We start from the raw sequence: 24,064 nt of genomic DNA, 5'->3' as shown, positions 1-24,064 counted from the left end.
CCTAAACCCTTCTTCGAGATGATGGTCATGTCTTCTTTTAGGGTCTATTGAATCGGTACCTGTTGAAAACCAAGATAACTCACAACATGTCAATTTGGTCTCATTTTTCGTATTTTAGTCCTATTTTATTTGTCTGTGTTGTTATATATTTGCACTTTCATCCAACGGTTCAAATTTTACCATACGTTTTTAATGATCAAGATTGCAAGTTCAATAGGGATGATTCCCTGAATTCGTTCTTTCTTTTTTTGGTGAAGATGTTTATTGATAGAAGAAAAGGCGAAGGATTAAAATGGTTTGAGTGTTTAGAGAAGAGATGTGGTCAAAACCTCGTGCTTGTGACGTTGTATGGGGTTGGTTAACAGTATCTCATCAAAGAAAGTACAACATCTTGAACAAGCGTCCAACCAAATGGAAATAGAGGTGGGTTCCGAATTGTGTAGAGAAAGTATCATGCATTGGTGATAACGATACATGTGAGTTGCGCACGTTTCCTTTGGCGACTCACTCACAACACGGGGCAGTTGAACAGAAGTTGTTGGATGTAGTTGGCCCTTTGAGCTTTGGTTGCAATGCTGGGATACTCAAAAGACTAGCCCTCCTTTTTATTTCAATAGTAAGACCATTTCTCTCTCGATCAGTCTTTTGGGTAATGTCCAACCTCCTCTCACCTTCCACCAACCTTTTCTGCTCTTTATAAAGATCCATTCATTAACATTCTGAGTTCCTCTCTCAATACTCAGTGGAGCCCCGCATGGATGGAGATGGAGAACAAGCCCCGCCACCACCACCACTACCACTATTGCCACTGCCATCTCAAGCCTCTTCTTTCCTCTTCACACCCTCATTGCCATCCTCCTCAATGCACCCACATCTTCAACTCCCACCACCACCACTACCACCACTGCCGCCACTACAAGCACAAATCCTTGGAGATATTGACTGGGCTACCCTTCTCTCCGCCCAAACCGGGCTCAGCGACCTTTACCCAAGAGCTGAAGGCACCTCTTCTGTAATGGCCGAGGAAGAAAAGGGCAGCATCAAGGATAGGAGGAAGGGTGTTAGGACGACGAGAAAAGCAACCCGACCGCGGTTCGCCTTTCAGACGAGGAGCGTGGATGATATTCTTGATGATGGATATCGCTGGAGGAAGTATGGGCAGAAAGCTGTGAAGAACAGCATCTATCCCAGGTTTGATACTGATATTTATTCTCATTTCCTTCTCCTCTGCATGGTATTATTTTTTTATTGCCCCCATATTACAGTAATACAATTTATATCACAACTTCAATCCAATATGTTTTTCACGGGTTTGGATAGAGTGGTTCAAATTCGTGTCCACCTGCAAATCTTGTTTAATAAATATTAGGTAGTTTTTGGATTAACCTCCATAACACGTACGTGATCCGAATTAACCCATGTAATAATAATACTAACTAACCCAATTATAACGTTAAACTATATGACTCGGTTTCAAATCTAATCGAGACATTAATCATATAGACTTATACAGAACTTAACTTAATCTAATTACTAAATATGAGGATCTTATTATTAAATAGATTAAATGAGTTACATGTTTAATTATTAAGCAATATTTAGGTTTAACTCGATTATTATTCTTATTGTATTTAGGTTAACTTATTTACTAGAATGCTTAGACTTTGATACGATACAAACATAATTTACCAACACGGATTATTATTCGATTCCTTTGTTCGAAACTCTAAAATATCAACTCAAAAGTTCACAATTTTTTCTTACTTTTTATTTTTTAGGAGCTACTATCGCTGTACACATCACACATGCGATGTGAAGAAACAGGTACAGAGGCTCTCAAAGGATACAAGCGTTGTGGTGACAACATATGAAGGCATCCACAACCATCCCTGTGAGAAGCTGATGGAAACCCTAAGTCCTCTCCTGAAGCAAATACAGTTCCTCTCTAGATTCTAAGCCCTGCCCCTTTCCTTTTGAAGAAGAGAAGATGCAGAATCATTTTCTTTCTTGGAATTTCTATGGTTGATTAATTACTATTACATAGAAGTAATGCGCCAATGTCAATATATGTATGTGTATTTACTTGTACCCAACATGTGACAACTACTTCTATATATTTATATATTTGATATTATTGTGTATCTTGCACATGTTGAATGAAGGTATTGGAGAATGTTGATGCAAAATTAATTAGGATCTCTTCTTATTTTGTTGTTTCCTGTCTTTTTCTCCTATGAAAACTTTAATGGTACATTTGGTTCTCATAAATTTTGAAGAAAAAAAATAGATAAATAAAAAATAAGAAATAGATTAAAAATTAATAAATTATTTTTATACTATACTTTAAAAGATAATTCATGTATTTTAACTCTTTTATACAAAGATTAAATAATTTAAAAAGCATATATTTTAAACTATTTTTATTTTTATTTTATTTTCTTCATTTTTACAAAGCTTAAATAATTTGAAAAACATATATTTTTAACTAATTTTATATATATCATTTTCTTTATTTTCTTCTATAATTGAAATTAATATGAGAAAATAATTTTTCTAAACATCAATTTTCTTTCTTTAATACTTTCTAAGAACAAGTATAACTAAAAGAAAGTACTTATGGTTTTCAAACATAAAATATAAAATTTAATTCAAAACAAAATCATTTTTAACAATATATCTATGGAGGCAGTCTATTGATATTGGGCAAAATTTTATTAGCATTTTTTGGCCTTTTTGAGTCTGTGGCAGACTCTATTTTCCACAAAACTTCTTCCTGTTCTTCATTTTTCAGAAGGGCATACAGACAGGAAGATTCAATCCTTCAGAGTACAGAATTTCTAATTCAATATTTCAGATTGATCCCATCAAAGAATAAAGTTACAGATGCATTATTTAACAAAAAGTTCTTCATGATATATAAACCTCAATTGGAAGTCTGAACCCCAAGATAAGTTGAATTACTGTTGCCTTATTACTAGGGAAGGGAAGTTGTGTTGTGTGGGGTGGGCTAAAGCTCAGAAAAACAGAAACAAATGCAATGGAGATCAAAACAGAGGCTTCTTTCCACTTAACATTCCCATCAAATGGTCGAAAACCTGACTGCCTCCATCACGCAGACCGGAATGCATGAATTCATTAGTTATCCACAATCTAATGCCTGCTATCTGAGAAGCTGTTTCCATAACCAGTTTGAAGTTAACATACATATCTTCATAATAAACTGCAGCAGCAACAGGTACCTGCCATGATTGAAAGTAAATAAACCAATAGACACAAAAAGGATTGTCCAGTAAGCTCATGCTGGGCCACATTTCTCAAACTACCCCTCCGGTTTGGAACCAAGAACAAACATGTCAAATAATCCCTAGGAGCAAGCAGCTTGGAAGCACTTGGAGAGATCCACATGTCTCCCATGGATGTCTCCAAGAATGAATGAGAGATAGTGGGGTTATGTAGAACATTCTAGAGGGTTGTTGAAAACTCTTGTACAAATGAATGGGAGATAGTGGAGTTAAACTTACAGAAATCTAGATTTGTAGGAAACATTCAAAGGTTTTAGAGAGTTGCCTTGGCACCTATAAAAAATGGATAACCAAATTCTATATAGATCTAGATTTGTAGGAAACATTCAAGGGTTTTAGACAGCTGCTTTGGTGCCTATAAATATAGGATGGTCTCATTTGACCAAGACATCAAGCACTTGAACTCCCAAAAAGTATTGTGAAGTTTAGGAAAGGTGACTTGGCAACTTCAAGTTGATTAAGTTGTCCATGTTATTATTGAAGTTCAAGAAGTTCAATCTAACATAGAGTCACTCACCTTGTTATTATTCAAGGAGTCAATGTCATACAGTGGAGGCCAATCCTCCTTCTCAGCCAACAGATTAGCTGCATCTTTGAAGGGCCTCAAGGCATGAATTTCCTCAAACATCCATGGGAATATCATCTGTAGAAGCAAACTGAGACTGATGATCCTATGCGATGCATTGAACGACACCAAGACAAATAACTGGCTTGACAAAACTTTATAAACATGTGTAAAAAAAATTAATCTTTAGCAGTTCTTAGGTTATGCCCTTGGGTAAAATCAGTATGCACAATGAGAGAAACCAAATATTTCTTTTGAGAGAATAGAAAGCTGTCATGCATATTGTGTGTGCATATAAAATTTTATACCTTTTGAAAAATCCAATTTAGAAATTAGCATCCATTTTTCAAGAAATGAATGTAATAGAGTGACAAGATGTATGAAGTCACCTAGCAAAACAATATCCATACCATTAAAATATGACTAATGCATATTTGTAAAACAAGCTACAAGAATGGGAGGATAGAGTCATGGTTCTTTCTTATTTTTAAGCATAATGGACTACTTTTGTATACCTCTCCTGTGAACAGCACAGGACGACCTTCTTTTGCTGCCTTCATTGCATCAAACTTCCCCTCATCTTTAGCCCTGATTCTATGCGCAGACCAGCGTGAGGAAGCACCCTTTAAGTTGAAAGCAATTAAAAGATTAGGAAGTTCCAAGAAAATTATTACACATATATGCACATATATATATATATATATATATATGTGTGAGTGTGTGTGTGTGTGTGTGTGCATATAAACAAAAGTATGCAACAAAATTTATCTAGCAAGGTTTTTGGTAAAGTAGAATTTTTTACCTGACAGTATATAGACTCATGCAGAAGAGCGAAGAGTGGATTTGTATCAAAATCCAAAGACCTCTCATACTGCATAGATGAAAGGATTTGAAGTTGATGTTGATAATGAGATTTAAAAACTCAAATTATATGGTCAAAGAAAGCAGAAACTCTTACAGCAGTCAAGAAGTAGTAACTGATCTGTTTTTGTGCTCCTGGGATGATTATAGGATCCCAGACCCTCTCAAGCCTATGTTTAGATAGTATAAACAAGCTCAACTTGAAGAATCAAGTACTTAAGAAACAAATTGGTATACAAATAATTCCTTACATATAGTGCAATCGCTCAAAACCGGTACTAGAGCCTAAACAAGAAAGACCAAGAAGCTGCAGACCCCTTGGGGTTAATATGCCCCCAGATGGAAGAGGCACCTTGTAACAAGGGAAAAAATTGTGAGGGTTAGTCTATTTTTTATGAATTGGGAAAAAAGAAAAAGAAAAAGAAAAGAAAATCAGAACCGCCTAAATTCCCTCACCCCGCCTCCTTCATGCTCTGCCAAGTGGGTAACAACTTCACGAACAATTTCAATATCCTGAGGAAATCTCTTGTAATACTTTTCATTCTGACGAAAGATCTGTTCAAAGCATACACTATAGACAGTATCAGCAGTGCAGCCACTTCCAATTGGAGGAATTCCCCCGGTTAGAAGGACTTGTTTCAATCCTTTTGGTGCAAAACTCAAATAGGTAACCGCACAAAAACCACCAAAGCTCTGCAAAATAAAAAAGAACAAGCTTTTGGTAAATTTTATGAGTCATATAATTCCAAAGCTTTAATGCAATGTACCACAAGCAAATTATAATGCGGGAATTAGTTGAGAGGCATTCTCATGAAGGAAAAAGGAATAGAAGTCACTTTGCAATCTAAAATTGGTTTCATCGTACAGAACTCCAAAACTCTATACTCCAAAAAGCATGCACATAAACACATCCCAATCACAATAGCAATGTTATACCTGCCCCAAAATTGTCCAAGGTCCAGCATCAGGAACAAGGTGTACTCGAATAAATTCGGCATCATTCACAATATTATCTGCTCGAAAATGTTTTAAGTAGTTTGTCAAATCCTCTGGAGACTTCATTTGCATCATCGATGATGCTGTCAATGGAGTTGATAAACCTGTTCCTCGCTGCAAGAAAAACACATCAGTAATTATCAAATTTCAAACAAAGCCTGTCCCAAGAAAATAAGAATTAAACCATGCCTGATCCAACAACACAACACGATATTCTTCACATGCTTTACTTATCCACCCACTGCCTTCTGTTGGTCGTGGTGATTCAAAACCAGGTCCCCCTTGTAGGTATAGTAGAAATGGCAATGGTTGCTCTTCTTTCCCAACTGTGAAACACAAACCAACTGTATTAATCAAACAGAGACCAAGAACTGCCAATTTACAAGAAAATGTCACACCCAGATTCAATTGGTGATGCTACATTCTCCAATCTCCCAGAATACTCGCTGCTGCAAAAATGCCTGATCTTTCTAAAAGACTATACTGCACACACTGAGAAATCCAGAGGATGAATCGCTCTCCTAGCAATTTTTTACACAGTTGTGGGGTTTTGAGCCTTTGATTGTTCTCTATTCTCTATTTTCTCATATCAAACTTGTAGAAAATCTCGACTCAATATGTTCTTTCCCAAAATTTCTCAGCAACCAAACAGACCCTAAATAAAATTCTATATGCAACCAATGCTCCTGATCTTCAAGAAAAATTAAATCACGTGCCATTTAGCAATGCGGCGAAGTCATTTTCCATGCAATTTTCACATAGTTGTAAACTTTTGAGTCTTTGACTGGCCTCTGTTTCCTCTCATATGACTAAAATGAATCTCAGCTCTATTTTTTTTTTTCTTTTCTTTTCCTAACTTGCTCGGCAACCAAACAAACCTCAACTGAAATTACAATCTGAGACTATAATACTTCTCGAAAATGAATAAATCATGAACGAATGACCACCCTAACACAAGAAATCCAAGCACTAACCGGCAAAAGTAGTATTAAATCAACAGCAATTAACAGATAACTAGGCTAACTAAGTATGATTAAGGAATCGATTACCATACCAGAAACGACCTCCCGAGCGAAAATAGAGATCTTAGGGCAAGTACTACAATCGAGAGAATAGTCTAGAGGAACAGTGAAGTAATGGTCGCGAAGCCGGAGGTCCGGCACCGAGTACCAGGCTCCAGCAACGTGGTCTGACGACGAACAGCCGGCGGAAGAGTTGGCCCCGGCCATTGCGATCACTGCTCGAGCTAGTCTCCGAGAGGAATGGAAGCAGAGGGGCTTGGGGATTGGATTTAGCAGAATGGAGTGAGCAGTCGAGGAAATGAAGCGAAGGAGGAGCGGGGGCTTCATCAAGGATTGGAGCGCGTGTATTGAACACATGACGGAGAGAAGGGTGAAACGGTCAATTCAGTGGTGGTCGATGCCCTCCCCAACGTTGATAATATATCTGACGAGGCCCTTATTTTAGATAGAATTTTATTCTATATTTATTTTATTATTTATCAAAGACTTCTCTAAGCTTAAATTTTTATCAAAAATTATGATTATATATCCTCATATTTATAAATTTACCATCGTTTTTTGTCTAGAAAAATAACCTACTTTCAAATAAATATCCTTCAATATATTAATTATTTAGATATGACTTTTAAAGGAAAATATTATTTTTACGTAAAAAAAAATTGAGGACAACTTCATCCGAAATAAATATTTTTTAAGGTTAAAAAAATAAAAATTAGATTTACAAAATGGGGATGATTTCATCCCTTTTAATCAAATAACCCTCATATCAAAGTTTTCTCATATTTCAATCTAAATTTTAAATTTTTTTTATCAGCCATAAGTTATATCACATTATCAAATGAGCTCTTTTATTAAAAAAAATTTATAAAAAATCATACCTTTTAATCAAATAACCCTCATATCAAATTTTTCTAGATATATTTCAATCTAATTTTTAAATTTTTTTTTATCAGCCATAAATTATATCACATTATCAAATGAGCTCTTTTATTAAAAAAAATTTATAAAAAATTATCATATCTCAGAAACTATAATTTAATTTAATATCCAAAAATGGGTAGATAATTTAAAATTATGAAATTTAAGTGGGAATGGTTTGTAGTGATAGTGCAAAAGTATATCATTATGTATTAGTATATCATGAAACAAATGAATGATTGATAATGATTTTTCCCTTCTATACTATTGAGATTCTATTCATCATAACCCTTTTTTTGGATACTCCTTTGAATCCAATTAGTTATGTCATAAGTTTATCTCATGGCATATATTAGAATAGTTGAATTATATTTCTCATTCGGGTTTCTACAAAAATGATAAAGTTTGGTATGATTCATCAATATAACTTGAATTTAATACATTTTTCACAAGCTTGAATTTAATATAAATAAATTTAAATCAAATATATATATATATATATATATATAATTTGCTTAATAAATACATAATTTTAGTTCTTAAACTAATCTGGGTAATACAAATTTGATTAGAATTAATCAATTTAATAATTTCGTTGATTGTATCTTTAAATTATTTAATTCATATTTGACTCTTTTTAAATAAATAGGACAATTGAGTTAACGAATATATTTTATTGAAACAATAATCATATCGATATATGCAAGACTTAAACTCAATTTGATTATTAAATATGAAACATTATTATTAAATGGGTTATACTATATATTATTTATTTAATAATTAAATAATATTTGAGTTTATATTTTTAATATAATTATTATTTGTGTCGAGTTTGATTTGATTTATGTTGTAAAATAATATAAATTACAAATTAATTAATTAATTAATTAATAAGATAAAAGAGAAAAGAAAGCTTGGACCGTATATATAAGATAAAAGGAAATTTTCAAACTAAGAAAAGGTTCAAATTTTCCATAAAAGGAAAAACTTGATGGAAAGATCTTTTCGAAGGCGTGAATGTGATGATGGCAATTCCTCGGATTATATTATTAAAAACGACAACGCCGCCGCGTTTTACTTGCAGTAGGTAGAGCAGCCACATTCCGCCACCACCACTTTCTCGTCCGTTCCACTTGCGGTAGGTGGCGCAGCCACATGCCGCCTCCACAACTTTCTCCTCTAAATACTTCTCGCCTCAGCCTCTCTGCCTCGAGGAATTGAACTTACAGTCGGCGGCACCGCAACGAACTGCCGCATCCGATCTCTACCTGAGAAAATGCTTGTCGCGAGAACTCTAAAGAAGTCCTTGACCTCGGTAAGCAAGCCATTCTCTCTACACACCCACCTCAAATGGCTGAGCAACTTGCCGGAAAACGCTGTATACGGCGGACCGAAGCCGCAAAACCCTAACCAGAGAGTGACACTGACCCACCTGAGGCAGAAGCACAGGAGGGGCGAGCCCTTCACCATGGTCACAGCCTACGACTACCCGTCGGCGGTCCATCTCGACTTGGCCGGCATCGATATTTGCCTCGTGGGTGACTCCGCTTCCATGGTCGTCCACGGCCACGACACCACCCTCCCTATCTCTCTCGAAGAAATGCTCGTCCATTGCCGCGCCGTCGCTCGCGGCGCCAAGAGGCCGCTTCTCGTCGGTGATCTTCCATTTGGGACATATGAGTCTAGTTCAAATCAGGTATTGATGAATTCTGCACATGAAACTGAAGCTATTGTTCTTCATAGGTTTTTTTTTTTTTTTTTTTTTTTTTTTTTTTCCATTTTTTGGGTGATCATGGTGTTTAAATTTAATGGATATTGGCTAAAATTTGGTACAAATTTGGGTTTAGATGAGCCTAGAATCCGAGCTATGACAAAAATTCAGGTAAAAGCGGCTGCTCTAATCTTTTCTTTTGCTTATAGTTGCTGAAAATTTTGGATTGCTTCTGGTTTAATCTGGACTCCTGAAATTTCCCTTTTGTAAACCATAACGAAGTGTGTGAATGTGATGAAAGGCACATGAAATTTATGTTTTTTTGGGAAATCTGTCGATATTTGATTATGGTGTGACCAAGAAGAAATCTGCTGCATACATATCCAAATGCCAGAATTGGAACTGAACTGACCTCTAAGCTCTTTGGATTTGAATCTCTGTTTGAGACCCTGTTTCCAACCAATGTCTATGTTCATTGGGGTTTTATGGATGAATCATTTGGTTTTCGGGTCTAGAGAGTTGAAGGCAATTGAAGTGACCCTCTTTCACATGTGTACCTCCATTTACAAAATATTCTTGGCATGTTTGCTTTGTAGGTTTTTCTTCTTTTTTTTTTTTCTTTTTTTTTTTTTTTAAATGCTTTTGAAGTTAAACAATGTAGTTTGTTCTCACTGTTGAATTTTTTTGATAAGAGGATATTTGGATACCAAATTGGTTGAGTTTGGGTGTAAAAGTTTAATGGTTGGTTATCTCACAGTTTTAATTATGAGCAGGCAGTTGATTCAGCTGTCAGGATCTTGAAGGAAGGCGCAATGGATGCCATTAAATTGGAAGGAGGATCACCTTCAAGAATTACAGCAGCAAAATCCATTGTCGAGGCTGGAATTGCTGTAATGGGTCATGTAGGACTTACCCCTCAGGCCATAAGTGTTCTTGGGGGATTTAGGCCTCAAGGGAAAAATATTGCTAGTGCTGTCAAGGTCCTTCTCTTTCCATTTGTATTCTTGGGGGATTTAGGATTCAAAAAAAATATATCGTTAGGTGCTGTCAAGATCTCTCTCTAAAATCTATGTTGAATTGGTTTGATTTGAGCAGGTTGTGGAGACTGCAATGGCTTTACAGGAAGCTGGGTGTTTTGCTGTTGTTCTTGAATGTGTGCCTGCACCTGTGGCTGCTGCAACAACATCAGCCCTTCGAATCCCCACCATTGGCATAGGAGCTGGACCTTTCTGCAGTGGACAGGTTGATTATTCTCTATCTCTCTACTAAGATAAATACCCGTTTTTTTTGTATGTTTTCTTTTGTTGCTAAGAAAAAATATGAAAACCAAGTTGGTCTATTTTACAAGACTTAGTACTACTTAGATTTTGTTACTCCAGATATTGATTTTACTTATGCTTAGACTTGAGTTTTTTCTACGTTAAGAATTTTTCAAAACTAAGAAGTGCCTGCAGAGATAGTGAATCAAAAACTTAGTCAGTTACTCTTTCTTGAATGGTTTGTCCAGTTCTCTGATGAGTCCCCTTTGGTCATTGCAAGAAGATGACAAGTCCCCCTTTCCTCACTATCATAGTTAAATTTTGGAATATGAGGATTCAACAATGTCTCCTGAACATGAAAATATCGGTTTCTTCATAAAACTTGTGATTTTAATTCATTTGATTATCAGCCCCGTCAGCTCCTGAAATGTATTGTTTGGAGTATGCTGTTAGTTCTTGTGAAATCCATTGCAAGTTTATATTAGTTGCTGTGCTTTTCTTTTCTTGTCAATCCCCCAATTTCTAGGAGGAACAACTTCTAATTTAATTTTTATGGGATCACCTGCTGGTTTACTAACATCATGCAATTTTAAATGTCGAGGAGGCTCCTGAAGGATCAAATGCCACACAACACAAGATCAAGTTGGAGCCTGGAGCCAAACCCCCTTTTCTTACTTAGACTGAGGCTGGGTTTAGCAGATGCCAGCGCACCCCCCTGCCCCCTCTAGCATCTATTAGTTAAGGGGGTTGGTTAAGCTCAGGGTGGTCATAGATCTTGAATCGGGGTTTTTCCAAAAAAGATGGATGCTCTGTGAAGTTGTGGCTCAATCTTTAACATCAAGGACTACCCTGTTATTCCCCCTAGACTGCTAGACTGAATCATACTTTCTGGTCAAAGATGAAAGGAAAACTTTAGGACTGTAAGAGAAGAATCCAGTTCAAGTTAATGACCTTTGGCATTTTCCCTCAGTTTTCAGTTTAATGCACTCTTGAGTTTTGTGGTTACTTGGATATTCAATTTGCAACCAATAGGACAGAACTAGATATTCAGTTTAATGCAGTAGTGAACCTAGAACCTCCCACAAACCCTCCCCAATCCTTTTACCACTTGAATGAGGCCTTGAGGGTACCTTGTTCATATATTCCGAGCAAGACTTTACAAATCAGCTTCCCATTATCAAATGCTGAAACTAGAAGTTGGTCTAATTTTGTCTTCATCTATGGCTGAAGTTGTTACATGTAAAGAAATCCCTTTTTGGTTTCCAATTTTTTTTCATTTTTCTGAAGCTACACATTGAGATTTGAGAGTAGTTTTCTAAATAAACGGTTAACTCGATCTAGGAGGCCATTTTTTGGTGATGTGTGTCTTATGATAGTAATATAAAATCTGAAGATCTTATCAGCTTGCTTTCTTGTTCTTCTTGGAAAAGTTGCACTCTACTGATCAATTCTTTGACACAAAACTTCCCTTTCAATATACTGCAGGTGCTAGTTTACCATGATCTGCTGGGAATGATGCAACACCCACATCATGCTAAGGTTAATTCCACAATTGCTTTTTAAACCATAAATTATCGATATCGATTCTTCTGGGAAATATTTAACCCGAAAATGTATTGCTTCACCTTCTGCAGGTTACCCCAAAGTTCTGCAAGAGGTATGGGCAAGTAGGAGAAGTGATCAATAAAGCTCTTCTGGAATACAAGGAAGAAGTAACAAATGGTTCATTCCCTGGTCCTGCTCATAGCCCATATAAAATCTGTTCTGCCGAAGTCGATGGTTTCTTGAACGAGTTACAGAAGTTGGGCTTGGACAAGGCGGCATCAGCAGCAGCTGAAGCAGCTGAGAAGATCGAGACAAGTGAATCACTGGAGGGAAAGAGCCCGAAAAGTGATTGAAATGGTCAAGCCCAGCAGTTTTGTGCTTTCCCTCCCCTGATCAGAGTACAGTTGGGTTAAAATCTTAATAAGTTGAAGAGCTTTCTTCAGGAGAGATGGTGATGAACATCCTCAGTCCCTGAGACTTTGGGCTCTGAGAAGTTGTTGCAACTTGCAAGGAAAAGGGGAAATGTGTCTTTGAAATTTTCATTTTACTTGTCCTTCATTAAATCCTTAATTTAATTAGGCATGTTAAGCTCTTCTTAGGTGCTAAAATCAGCTAATGAATATCAATCAAATTTAACTTTCCAGCATTTGGATAGCTTTCTTTAGACTCTACACTTTTGGCATGTGGTTTATGCTAACTGAATATGTTCAACATTTTCTCTGAAGTTCTTATTACCTCCCAGCGTACTGTGAAGCATTATTAAAATATCTTTGAAATTTATGTTACCCTTTTTACAATATAAAATATTTTTTAAAATACTTAATATTGAAAATGGTTTTTTTGAGAATTTATTTTGAAAATAATATTGATTTCTAGAATCATTTTCAAATGTTTTTAGGTTTTTTTTTAGAATATTCATAAAAATGTAAAGAAATATTATGAAAATTTTTATAATATACAGTATTTATATTAAAAAAAATTGAAGATTATTTTTAAAAAATATTTCTAAAAATCTATTAAACTGTTTTTAAAAATCATTTTTACAACTTTAGGCTTTTAACACTTGAAATTCTTATTTGGATTTGCACTCAAACCCCTGGAAGAAGACCTCTAAAATGTAAACAGAAGATCAATCTTCCATCCATTGTGCTTTGGAAATGTTGGCGGTGGCTACTGGAAGTAGAAATGAATATATTTTTGGCAATATATTCCGAGAAAGCTACCGATTGATCTGTTCCAATATTTCATTGCTTCATAATTTTTTTTTTTCAATTGGACATTTGCAATAGAATTTTCCATTTTCTTTTCCGCTCAGTCTTTTGGAAAGTTTCAAGGGTTCCCTGTTGAGGAGAGGTTTCAAGAATCCATTTTCTTTTCGTCCAAACAGACCACTACAAGATCAAAACCTCCTCCCTCTTTATCTTGAAACTTAGGAAAAAGACGTGTCTTTTCTCTGCGAAGAAAAGGAGAAAATGAGTGCAGCTCTCACGGTGTCATCGAAACAATCAAAGCTCCTTCGTTTCCTTAGACCCCAAACGCCTCCAAACCTCTCCTCCCTCCTCCGCCACCTCTCCGCCGAGCCCGACCACCATCCACCAGCCCCGCCACCACAAAATGATTCGCCGTCGGTCGTCACCCTTGTTGTAGAACTGCTCCAAACCACCGACAATGACTGGAACGAAGACAAACTCCACCAACTCCTCTTCCCCACCACAAGCCCTCCGCCCCCTCCTCACAATCTCCTCCAAATCACTCGCCTTTTGGGCTCCACCGCCAAAGCTCTCAAATTCTTTAACTGGGTCCAAGCCAATTCGCCATGTCAAGACTCACCATTGCTATCTTTCACACTGGAAGCCGTTTTCGAGTACGCTAGCCGCGAACCTAACTCGCATAATAAGCTATTAGACCTCTTCAAAACGTCTAAGAGCCATAAGATTCCACTCTCTGTCAATGCCGCAACCCTTCTAATTCGATGCTTTGGAAGAGCGCAAATGGTTGATGAATCGTTTCTCGTGTATAATGAACTGTGCCCGTCTCGTAGATTGACGCATATAAGGAATATTTTGATTGATGTGTTATTCCGAAAGGGCCGTGTCGACGATGCTCTCCACCTGCTCGATGAAATGCTACAACCAAAGGCCGAGTTTCCGCCTAATAGCAACACTGGGCATATTGTTTTTAGTGCATTATCGAAGAGGGACAAGGTTGGGAGAGCGGTGGATGAAGAGGAAATTGTTGGGTTGGTGTCAAAATTTGCTGAGCATGAAGTCTTTCCAAATTCTATTTGGTTAACACAATTGATTAGCAGGTTGTGTAGGAGTGGCAAGACTGGTCGAGCTTGGGATGTTCTGCATGGGCTGATGAAATTGGGGGGTGTTATGGAAGCTGCTTCTTGCAATGCTCTATTGACAGCGTTGGGGAGGGCTCGGGAGTTCAAGAGGATGAACACCCTTTTGGCAGAGATGAAGGAAATGGATATTCAGCCCAATGTTGTGACTTTTGGGATTCTTATCAATCATCTTTGCAAGTTTCGAAGGGTAGACGAGGCACTGGAGGTGTTTGAGAAGATGAATGGAGGAGAAAGTAACGGGTTTTTGGTTGAACCAGATGTGATCACTTACAACACTCTGATTGATGGACTTTGCAAAGTGGGGAGGCAAGAAGAAGGCTTGGGTTTGGTGGAAAGAATGAGATCACAGCCAAGATGCATGCCTAATACCGTGACATACAATTGCCTGATCGATGGGTACTGCAAAGCCAGCATGATCGAGGCAGCTCGGGAACTTTTTGATCAGATGAACAAGGATGGGGTTCCACCAAATGTGGTCACGCTCAATACCTTGGTTGATGGCATGTGCAAGCATGGGAGAATCAATGGTGCTGTTGAGTTCTTTAATGAAATGCAAGGGAAGGGGCTGAAAGGGAATGCAGTCACTTACACTGCCTTGATTAAAGCTTTTTGTAATGTAAACAATATTGAAAAGGCGATGGAGTTGTTTGATGAAATGTTGGAAGCTGGATGCTCCCCAGATGCAATTGTGTATTACACCTTAATCTCTGGTTTGAGTCAAGCTGGAAAGTTAGATAGAGCAAGCTTTGTTCTGTCAAAGATGAAAGAAGCTGGGTTCTCCCCTGATATTGTGAGCTTCAATGTTCTGATTAATGGGTTCTGCAGGAAGAATAAATTGGATGAAGCTTATGAGATGCTCAAGGAAATGGAAAACGCTGGCATCAAGCCTGATGGTGTCACATACAATACTCTGATTTCCCATTTCAGCAAGACCGGAGATTTTTCAACTGCCCATAGATTGATGAAAAAGATGGTGAAGGAGGGTCTTGTACCAACTGTTGTTACTTATGGAGCACTGATTCATGCATATTGCTTGAATGGCAATCTCGATGAAGCCATGAAAATTTTCAGAGACATGAGTTCTACTTCCAAGGTTCCACCCAACACTGTCATATACAATATCTTGATAAACTCTTTGTGCAGGAAAAACCAAGTAGACCTTGCCCTTTCTCTGATGGATGATATGAAAGTTAAAGGGGTGAAGCCAAATACAAACACATTCAATGCCATGTTCAAAGGCCTTCAGGAGAAGAATTGGTTGAGCAAAGCATTTGAACTGATGGATAGAATGACAGAACATGCTTGTAACCCTGACTACATAACCATGGAGATCCTCACAGAATGGCTTTCTGCAGTTGGTGAAACAGCAAAACTGAAGAGTTTTGTCCAAGGATACGAAGTTTCCGCTTCTGCTGCATAGCCTGCTGTGGCATCTGTGGAAAGGAGAGCATCGGCTTTGGGGAAATGGAAGAAAACAAAGACTACTACAGCTTCTGCATTAATGGCTTCTGGGCTCATTTTGGAATTTCTGTTTGGCTCCACACAGACCATTAATTGAAGGCCTGCAGTGCTCACCGGAGCATTTGTCCGATTGCAAGTTGTTGCATTGTCCTTAGCAGACGTGTTTGTGGGATTCCTTCTTTTCCTTCTGAACCAACTTAAACAAAGGGAGATAATCATTTTTTGGGGACTGCATTTTTTCTAAGTTATATTCAACTTTAGAATTTCTCAGGTTTCAAGTTTATGTGATTGAGAACCTGACAATAAGCAATAGATGGATTGTACCAAAACCGTTTGTGCTAAATCAATGTTGAAGTTGAAAAATGCCCGAAAAATTCCTTCACTTTCTGTGGATCTGGTGCTGCATTAATATCTTTCTAGTTATCATCATTTATGGGGTGGAATCGTAAAGGTAGATGAACAATAAGGCTGCATTTATATGGTAAACAAAGATATTGCCCCCTCTGCAGCCCTAAAATGGCTAGAAAAATATCTATTCTTGTTCGTGTTTTCCTAATTTTACCATGTTGGAGTTGGACCTCATGTACCCACAAAAAAATGAGGAGGCAAAAGAAAAAAAATTCATTCAAAAAATCATATGGGCTTGTTTGGTGAGAAAAATGAATAATGTCTCTAAAAAGGTTCTTTCAAAATATACCATCACTTGATAATTAATTGTGGGGTTGAACAACATAATTAATAAATGGATTTAAAAACCCTAATAATTGGAGAAAGAAAAGAGGAGAAAAAAAAAAAGATGATGATGATGAATGAATATTGGTTAAGAAGCATTTTTATTTACTATGCATCCACAAACAAGGAAAAGCAATGGAAGTCTTTTTTCCTCTACAAGACTCTCTGTAATGGAGGTGAGGTTTACAAAGGCACAAAGCATTTTGGAGAGATTCTACCAAATGCTTCCAAAACCCATCTCTCTTTCTTTTCTCTCTCTACGCTTTCTCTTTCTCTCTCTAAAAAGACAAAAAGATGGGAAAAGTGAGTATTTAGCAAATGCATCATCACTAGTCAGAATCAAACTAGCTTTTCCGGCAGCCCTCAGATCCCGCCGGCGGCTGTTGCAGCATTGTTGGCCAGCCAAGGAATGGGGAAGCTGGGCGGGAAGTGATCGGGGAAGCAGTCTCCGGTGACTTGTTCGGCGAGTTCCTCCAACCCCATGAAGAAATCGTCGTCCACGGCCGTGTCGGAGAACCCCAGCTCGTCGTCTTCCTCGTCTTCCACCAAATCTTTGCTCTGCACGCTTGTGCTTTGCTGTACAAGCTCATCGTCCGCGGAAGTCGCCGGCGAGGAACATGCGGGTTTGGCCGAGGGTTTTACGGCGTCAGCGGAGGCGGTGGTGGTGGCTGCTGCAGGAGGGGTTACCGGCTTCTGGCGGGTGCTTCCGGCGAGAGAGTTCCTGTGGGTGGGCATAGGGTGGTTGTGCTCTGCTGTGTAGGTGACGATGAACATATCTGGGTCGGATCTGTTTCGTTCCACCTGTTTTCGAGCCAAACACCCCTTTGAACTGCTACATCTGTAATAACCCCTGTTGATCAAACATCAAAAACACTTCATTCAATCTCTAGACCCATGAAAAACCATTGGAAAAAAAGGTTAAAAAATGGTGAAAATCTCAGACACCCACCTTGGATATGGAGAACCTTTGATGGGTTTTTGCCCATACTTTCTCCAAGCCCACATGTCGGAAGACAACCCCTCAGCTGGTATGTGACAAACCTTCTTCATCTGATTCTTTCTGTGAAACACAACTAGTTTAACCAATGGGTATTTGCAAGAATTCTGATCATCAAAACCAAAAATCACTACAAAATTTACCTTCGCTTGGATCTTGGGCTCTGAGAATGCGTAGTGGAGGCCACAGAGCTTGCATGAGAGTGCTTTGAGGGTGGTGGTGGGTCTTGCTTCTGTTGCTGCTGAATTTGGTGGGTTTGATCACTGAATCCTCCTCCTAGAACAGAGAGAGAAGATATGGGTATGGTCCGGGGAGAGATAGGCTGAGATTTGGGGAAGAAGGGTCTGCAAAGATCATGCAATTCCTCCACAAAAGCTTCCCTCCTGGTCTCAAACGGATCTGGAAAGCAGAGAAGATGGCCGTCATGATGATGAGCTTGCTCCACCACACCAAACGGAGAAAAGCAAGAACTCCTATGAAGATCCAAAGCAGCTGCATCACTGGTAGTAGCTGTGGTCGTCGTGGTGGCGGCAGAGGCCACGGTGGCGGTGGCGCAGCCTCTGACCACCGCTTGCAGATCCCAATCTTCCTCCATGAACTCAAAACCCCAAAAGGAGACAAAGCAAAGCGCTGACTTTGGAAGCCAAAATAAAGAGAGAGAGAGAGAGATTGAGGGGTGGAAATGAGTGGAAATCAATTATTTATACAACTATAGAGAGAAAAAGTCTAGAGATAGAAAGCGCTCCGGAGAGAGAAACAAGCGGTATTGTAGAGCCTTTCCCTCTCTAGATAGTGGTTTTGGGGGTTGACTTCTAAAACAAATGTCAAACGCCTGGTTTGTAAGAAAGAGGGAAAAAGTCCACACGCTGCGTGTTAAGAGACTCGTGAGTTACCGACAAAAGTAGGGTTTTATTATTAAAAAAGTGGAATCCAGTGGGGGTGGGCGCCCCTATCAAGTTGGTGCCCATTTCAGAAAGTGGGGTAACTATCCAACCACACCACGCGCGCGTCGTGGAGCGTGCCCGCCGCAAAGTGCCACTCTCCCGTGGAGATCCGATGTGGATAACCCACAACCGTCATTAAATCCCTTTTCCTTTGGGCCAAACAAAATATATATATAATAATAAAATTTTCAAATCTTTAAAAAAATAAATACATAAATAATGAATTTTACATGGCTGAGGATGTGGTGTTTCATGTTATGCAAGCATGATGTGTGATGATGTAAAAGAACAAATATTATTCTTTCTTATTATTTTTTATTATCTTATACGGATGTCACGTTTAAATATACACAAAAGTTTAGACCAAAGTTTTAACTTTATAATAGTAGTCATCACTCCTAAGAGTATTTTATTTTATCTTAATAAAAAATAAATAAAAGAATTTATTTGTCCTATTCTAATTTGCTATCATTTCAACATGATATGGCTCTACCTGTTGTTTAGCAATAACGTGGTAGAGGTTTATAATGCTACATCTCATTATTTAAGTGGTGTGAGATAAGGATGTTAGAATCGTGAGGACTTTGATCAAAGTGTATTGATAAAGAATTTTGACCGGATACCCATCAGCATTATAATTTGTATAAAAATTATTGTATTATATATAATATTAGAAGGTAAGATGAATTAGATGATGTCTATCGTACACTTTTAAATCTTATTATTTTGTACTAAAATATGGGCTCATTTTTTTGCATTTTGATTCCATTTATTATATTAGCATAAATAAAATAAATTATTTGTCATGTTGTAATTTGTTATTTTATCCACATGATATGGCTTTAAGTGCTATTTAGTCATTTGACAATAAGATAGAGATTAGAAATGTTACGTCTCATTTTATGGTGTAAGATAAAAGATGCTAAAATCGTAAGGATTATGATTAGAGTGAATAATATTGATAAAGAATCTTGACCCGCCATCAATATTATAACCTACATATCATAAAGGAAGATGAATTAGATCATGTTCCTTATACACTTTTAAATCTCATTGTTTTGTACTAAAATCTGGTATGATTTTTTTGTATTTTGATTCCATATATTTGTACTCTCATTTGATGATCCAGATTTCACCATACAAAATTTATAATATTATTATAATTATTATATAATATTTTGGTATATTGATTAGGAAGGGAAAATTAAGGATTTACCCTTGGAGACAGGACTTCATTACGAAAATTCTAATTAATTAGAAGAATTTGTTTCATATTTTAAAAATACTTTGTGATTTATATCCTCTTAACTTGTGTAACGGGAATCCCTATTAATATAAATAAATATGATTAATTTTAAATTTTTATATAAAATTAATTACAACGATGAAAAAAATGTTTTATAATGTTGATTAGAGGAAGAATTAAGGGATTTACTCATTGAAAATATCACTTTATTCTCAATAATTTTAAGCATTATTAGACGTATGATTACAAGTTAATTGGGAGAATTTGTATTTGGACATTTAAAAAAGAAAAGATTTTTACTATTAATAGATATTGAAAAACTTTGGTTGGAATTAAAAAAAATCATAATTACTAAATAAAATATAATATTAATTAATAGAAAATTTTAAATGATATATATTTTTTTTTAATGCAAATGGAGTGAAATAGAGAGTGAATTTGGATAGGAGCAAATGGGTGGAGTAAAATCCGGATCATCCATTTTTAACTTTTTCAAATATTTTCCTAGTCACTTTACATTATTTATTTATTTATTTACGATTTTTTTATTAATATTTTATAATACTTTATTTCATACGTTACGTCTTGATCCTTCCTAAAAATAAAAATAAAATGAAAATTTTAAAAAGGTATTTTGTTGGTAATAATGAAAGCAATGGGAGATGAAAAATGGCACTTAGAGCCTCATGACTAAAAGCTACCATGCTTTTTTTTTTTTTTTTTTTTTTTTTTTTAAGAGGATTGAACATTATGGCAATTGATGTTGATACAACGTGTGAATACGAGTTCTCTACGTCGGGAAGGAATATTCCTTACTTATCATGAGAGGAACTTCATGTGAAAATAATTTTTATTTCTCATGAAAAATTATTTTTATTCTTAAATCGGATTTTAATTATTCCCTCTCAAAATCAATTTATGAGACAAACTTTATAATTTGAATACCGATTTATGAGTCAAATTTCATATAGGGCGGATTGAATTTCGACTATATGTCACATCCTAAAACCAATTTTAAAACATCTGCAATGCTTCAAAACCCATTCTGAGGACTTCATAGAGGGCAGATTGAATTTTGACTATATGTTACGTCCTAAAACCCACTTCAAGGGCGTGATGGATTGAATTCAAGTTCCTGTCATACCCTAAAACTTATTATAAGGATATAATAATTATTTTACATCTTAAATTGTTCAAAGTGAAAATCACACAAACATTTATCTCTTAATCGTATAGTTTTCATTACTAAATTTCCATCTAAATTATTTTAAAGTTTCCAATTATCTTATAATATTTTAATACTTCTTAAGTTTTTTTATTTTTTATTTTTTTTTTCATAAGTAAAAAACCTCTTTCAACTTCGATATTATTAATTTTTTAAAAAGAACTTATTTCATTTTGATTTATATAAGATTTTTCTTTTTATTTGATGAAATATTTATAATATTAATATTATCTTTTAAAAATTATGACGTTACCTTTAATTTGACGTTAATATTTTTTTCTACCAAAAAAAATCCAGATAAACATAAAAGTAAACAATAAAGTTATCAATTCAAACAAGGGAATAGAGAGGTGGAGAAATAGCTTGAAAATGAAGGCGGCGGTGGGCGGCGGTGGACGGCTGGAGGAGGCGAGAGGGTTCACACCGCGGAAGCGCGTGGGGCGGCTGAAAAAAGCTGAGGTGGCACGACAACTTGCAGATTTTGTGGGGACCACCGGCCTTTATTAAAGAGCCCTCCCCACATCTACCACATCGCGTGCTTCCTGATTTTAATGCCCTTACTAGGATCTTTTGTCCCAGAATCCTATGATCCCCGCATCCGACGGCTCACATTCCTCCCTTCCCACTGCGGCCTCCCATCCACTCACACCCAGCTGATGCCCTGCGCAGCATCACACGCCTGATTCTTCCCTTCCTGTACGTTCGTCACAGGAGGAGTTGAAGTGCAAGCGTGTGGGGTCGTGTCTTATATAGACGTGGATGCGACTCCGATGGGTCGAACCGACCCGGATGTGATGTGTCTGACTTAACCTCAAAAACTTTTTAAAACCGGGCTAATTCCATTCACCTCTTTAAAGTTTTAGTTGGGTACAATTAGTCCTGTTGATTTAAAAAAAATTTAAATGTCTTTTTTATTTTAAATTAGGAGGAAAATAAGTAAAAATATCAAATAAAAATAATAAATAGTGTATTTAATGAAATTTCAAATCAATAAACATTAAATATATTTAACTAAAACTTCGGGGAGATCAATAAAATAAACCCTAAAAATAATATTCAAACTATTTTCAAATATTGAATCATTTATTCTATTAACATTTTTCATTACAATTTAAATTTTTAAACTCATATAAAAATTTATTAATTAACTATATATTTATTTACATTGTATGTTTGACTGTATCTAATTTATTTACTTCTCATATAAATTTTATTTTTATTTTATAAAAAATCTTTGAAAAAAATGACCTATTGATATTTTGGTATAATGTAAGAATAATATTGCTTAAAAAAACTTTAAATATTAAATTGAGATGGTGAAGTTTGAATTAAAATAAAGAAAAAATGGAAAAGGACATAGCATTTTTAAGATGAAAATAACCTTTAATGGAATGTTATTTTTTGATGTCATGTATGAACAAAATGTCATGATAGTAGAATCTTGAGTATTAATTTTTTATTATTATAACATTATCTAGAAGCTTGTATATGTAGTCGCATTTTAAAATTATTAGAATCGAAAATTATATTTGTAAATGATTTTTAAAGCTGCAATTATATATAGAGAGAGAGATGTGTTTTGGTAAAACCTTACGAGTTTTCAATCAAAATATATAAAAATGATGTATTTTAAATAAACTTAAAATAGATAATATCTGCGTGAATTCGGGATCGAAATTCATTGACTCAATAGGAATTGACTTATGGTGATACAAAGCAACCCGAATGATGGGCTTTAGTTCTACCCATTGTCATGATTAAGATAGTGAGTAGTGTTTGGGGTTCATGGTACCTAAACCCATTGAAACCGATGTGGGATCAGCCCATGTGTGAAATTAATTGACCCAAAATTAAAAAAAGGGTCCTAAGGTCTAAGGGTGGCCATGATGATGGTGATTGAAGATAGGCATATGCCAAAAGTGTAGTATTGGGCCAGCACCACTACAACACCCTCCAGCACCACCACTATGTCCCTTGATACAAACCTGCCTGTCATGCCCTTTCTCTACCTCTTTGCTTTTTGAACTTATTGATAGGGATGCGTGGAAGTCTTGGGCTTGAAACCCCCCCCTGGATGGAATGGATCGGTTGGTAGAGACCCTTTTGTTTGATAACCACCCACCCTAGACCAACCACCATACATGACTTTGCTCCAATATCTCATCTACTTGGTCAAACATTTACACCCAAATGAGAGTTGTATTTTTTCTAAGATTTTTTTGTAGAAAACAAGTTTTGAAAAATTTGTTATGAAAATAGAATGTCTTTTTAGAATATATTTGAATTTTTTAGTTGTTTTACTTATTTTATGAGAATTGTTTTAAAAAGCAAGTATACAACTATAAATAAAAATTATTTTTAAAAATTGTGTTTTGAAAATAAGGTCTTGATTTCTCTTTGTTTCTTTTGGATTTGAGTGCTTGTAGGTTGGGTTCAATGGAGTAGGGTAAGAGCAGGAGTTGATAGATACATGAAAAAGCAGACATCTCCATCCCCTTGGGATAGAACTTGAATTTCAGTGTTTTGGTTGCTATCTCTTCATTCTTTTCTAACTCCCCTTTTCTCTTTAGGGTAGGACTTGATGATATGAGTGTTTTGGTTGATACCTAGAGATTGGAATTGGATAGGAGTATGAATATGAGTTGATAGATACATGAAAAGTTCATATGAGATAGTAATAATTGACCTGCAAGGGTTGCATTGTTCATGATGAGTAGTTGGACTTACTTACCATGCACTTGTTTCTTGTCGTAGATAGAGAGAGAAAGAAAGGAAGAGAGAGAGAGATGATGGGAGGGTATGGGCGAAGGACATGCAAGTGATGGATACCTTTGATATTAAAGAAGATAGCAATCCCTAAGCACCCACACCTCCACTCAACCCTCTTTTTCAATCTCTCTTCTCTATACTCCACTTTATAGTGGGAG

At 36.4% G+C, this 24,064-nt stretch overlaps 5 protein-coding genes across 6 annotated transcripts; 3 read left to right on the top strand and 2 right to left on the bottom strand.

Moving 5' to 3' along the window:
* The first annotated feature begins 178 nt into the window (after positions 1-178).
* LOC117931552 (probable WRKY transcription factor 24) lies at positions 179-2,141 on the top strand. 2 transcript variants are annotated; one of them, XM_034852527.1, is made up of 3 exons: positions 179-616; positions 744-1,191; positions 1,779-2,141. In XM_034852527.1, coding segments are annotated over exons 1-3 (627 nt in total). In that variant the 5' UTR covers positions 179-615; the 3' UTR covers positions 1,957-2,141. The 2 variants fall into 2 exon arrangements, with proteins under 2 accessions (XP_034708418.1, XP_034708420.1); XM_034852529.1 differs by having other exon boundaries at positions 554-649.
* A 679-nt stretch (positions 2,142-2,820) lies between these two features.
* Positions 2,821-7,132, bottom strand: LOC117931577 (proline iminopeptidase). The gene is made up of 10 exons (XM_034852558.1): positions 6,779-7,132; positions 5,914-6,050; positions 5,665-5,838; positions 5,185-5,421; positions 4,980-5,080; positions 4,826-4,898; positions 4,670-4,738; positions 4,383-4,490; positions 3,820-3,945; positions 2,821-3,239 (listed from the first exon to the last, which is right to left on the bottom strand). Exons 1-10 carry the CDS (start codon positions 7,101-7,103, stop codon positions 3,045-3,047), a joined length of 1,545 nt encoding a protein of 514 aa, XP_034708449.1. The 5' UTR covers positions 7,104-7,132; the 3' UTR covers positions 2,821-3,044.
* Positions 7,133-8,706: 1,574 nt separating this feature from the next.
* Positions 8,707-12,846, top strand: LOC117932785 (3-methyl-2-oxobutanoate hydroxymethyltransferase 1, mitochondrial). Its single transcript, XM_034854113.1, has 5 exons — positions 8,707-9,363; positions 10,152-10,358; positions 10,474-10,620; positions 12,123-12,176; positions 12,272-12,846. The coding sequence occupies exons 1-5, from the start codon at positions 8,944-8,946 to the stop codon at positions 12,533-12,535; spliced, it is 1,092 nt and encodes a 363-aa protein (XP_034710004.1). The 5' UTR covers positions 8,707-8,943; the 3' UTR covers positions 12,536-12,846.
* Positions 12,847-13,319: 473 nt separating this feature from the next.
* Positions 13,320-16,380, top strand: LOC117931624 (pentatricopeptide repeat-containing protein At3g61520, mitochondrial). Its single transcript, XM_034852616.1, has one exon. The coding sequence runs from the start codon at positions 13,655-13,657 to the stop codon at positions 15,950-15,952; it is 2,298 nt and encodes a 765-aa protein (XP_034708507.1). The 5' UTR covers positions 13,320-13,654; the 3' UTR covers positions 15,953-16,380.
* A 416-nt stretch (positions 16,381-16,796) lies between these two features.
* On the bottom strand, positions 16,797-18,380 carry LOC117931632 (WRKY transcription factor 22-like). The gene is made up of 3 exons (XM_034852625.1): positions 17,866-18,380; positions 17,675-17,785; positions 16,797-17,575 (listed from the first exon to the last, which is right to left on the bottom strand). Exons 1-3 carry the CDS (start codon positions 18,315-18,317, stop codon positions 17,089-17,091), a joined length of 1,050 nt encoding a protein of 349 aa, XP_034708516.1. The 5' UTR covers positions 18,318-18,380; the 3' UTR covers positions 16,797-17,088.
* Between the last annotated feature and the right edge of the window lie 5,684 nt (positions 18,381-24,064).

Source organism: Vitis riparia, chromosome 15 (assembly GCF_004353265.1).
Source record: "Vitis riparia cultivar Riparia Gloire de Montpellier isolate 1030 chromosome 15, EGFV_Vit.rip_1.0, whole genome shotgun sequence".
In the NCBI taxonomy this organism is placed as follows: Eukaryota; Viridiplantae; Streptophyta; class Magnoliopsida; order Vitales; family Vitaceae; genus Vitis; species Vitis riparia.
Note: the sequence above shows the minus strand (reverse complement) of the source record. Positions and strands in the feature narration are given on the sequence as shown.

Coding starts and splice junctions, on each gene's coding strand:
- LOC117931552 (XM_034852527.1), top strand. Junction 1,192..1,778: donor AAGAACAGCATCTATCCCAG/GTTTGATACTGA, acceptor TTTATTTTTTAG/GAGCTACTATCGCTGTACAC.
- LOC117931577 (XM_034852558.1), bottom strand. CDS start 7,103: ATGTGTTCAATACACGCGCTCCAATCCTTGATGAAGCCCCCGCTCCTC. Junction 5,839..5,913: donor GTGTTGTGTTGTTGGATCAG/GCATGGTTTAAT, acceptor TTTTTCTTGCAG/CGAGGAACAGGTTTATCAAC. Junction 4,899..4,979: donor TTTGAGCGATTGCACTATAT/GTAAGGAATTAT, acceptor ATCTAAACATAG/GCTTGAGAGGGTCTGGGATC.
- LOC117932785 (XM_034854113.1), top strand. CDS start 8,944: ATGCTTGTCGCGAGAACTCTAAAGAAGTCCTTGACCTCGGTAAGCAAG. Junction 9,364..10,151: donor ATGAGTCTAGTTCAAATCAG/GTATTGATGAAT, acceptor AATTATGAGCAG/GCAGTTGATTCAGCTGTCAG. Junction 12,177..12,271: donor AACACCCACATCATGCTAAG/GTTAATTCCACA, acceptor CACCTTCTGCAG/GTTACCCCAAAGTTCTGCAA.
- LOC117931624 (XM_034852616.1), top strand. CDS start 13,655: ATGAGTGCAGCTCTCACGGTGTCATCGAAACAATCAAAGCTCCTTCGT.
- LOC117931632 (XM_034852625.1), bottom strand. CDS start 18,317: ATGGAGGAAGATTGGGATCTGCAAGCGGTGGTCAGAGGCTGCGCCACC. Junction 17,786..17,865: donor AGCCCAAGATCCAAGCGAAG/GTAAATTTTGTA, acceptor TGTGTTTCACAG/AAAGAATCAGATGAAGAAGG. Junction 17,576..17,674: donor AAAGGTTCTCCATATCCAAG/GTGGGTGTCTGA, acceptor TTTGATCAACAG/GGGTTATTACAGATGTAGCA.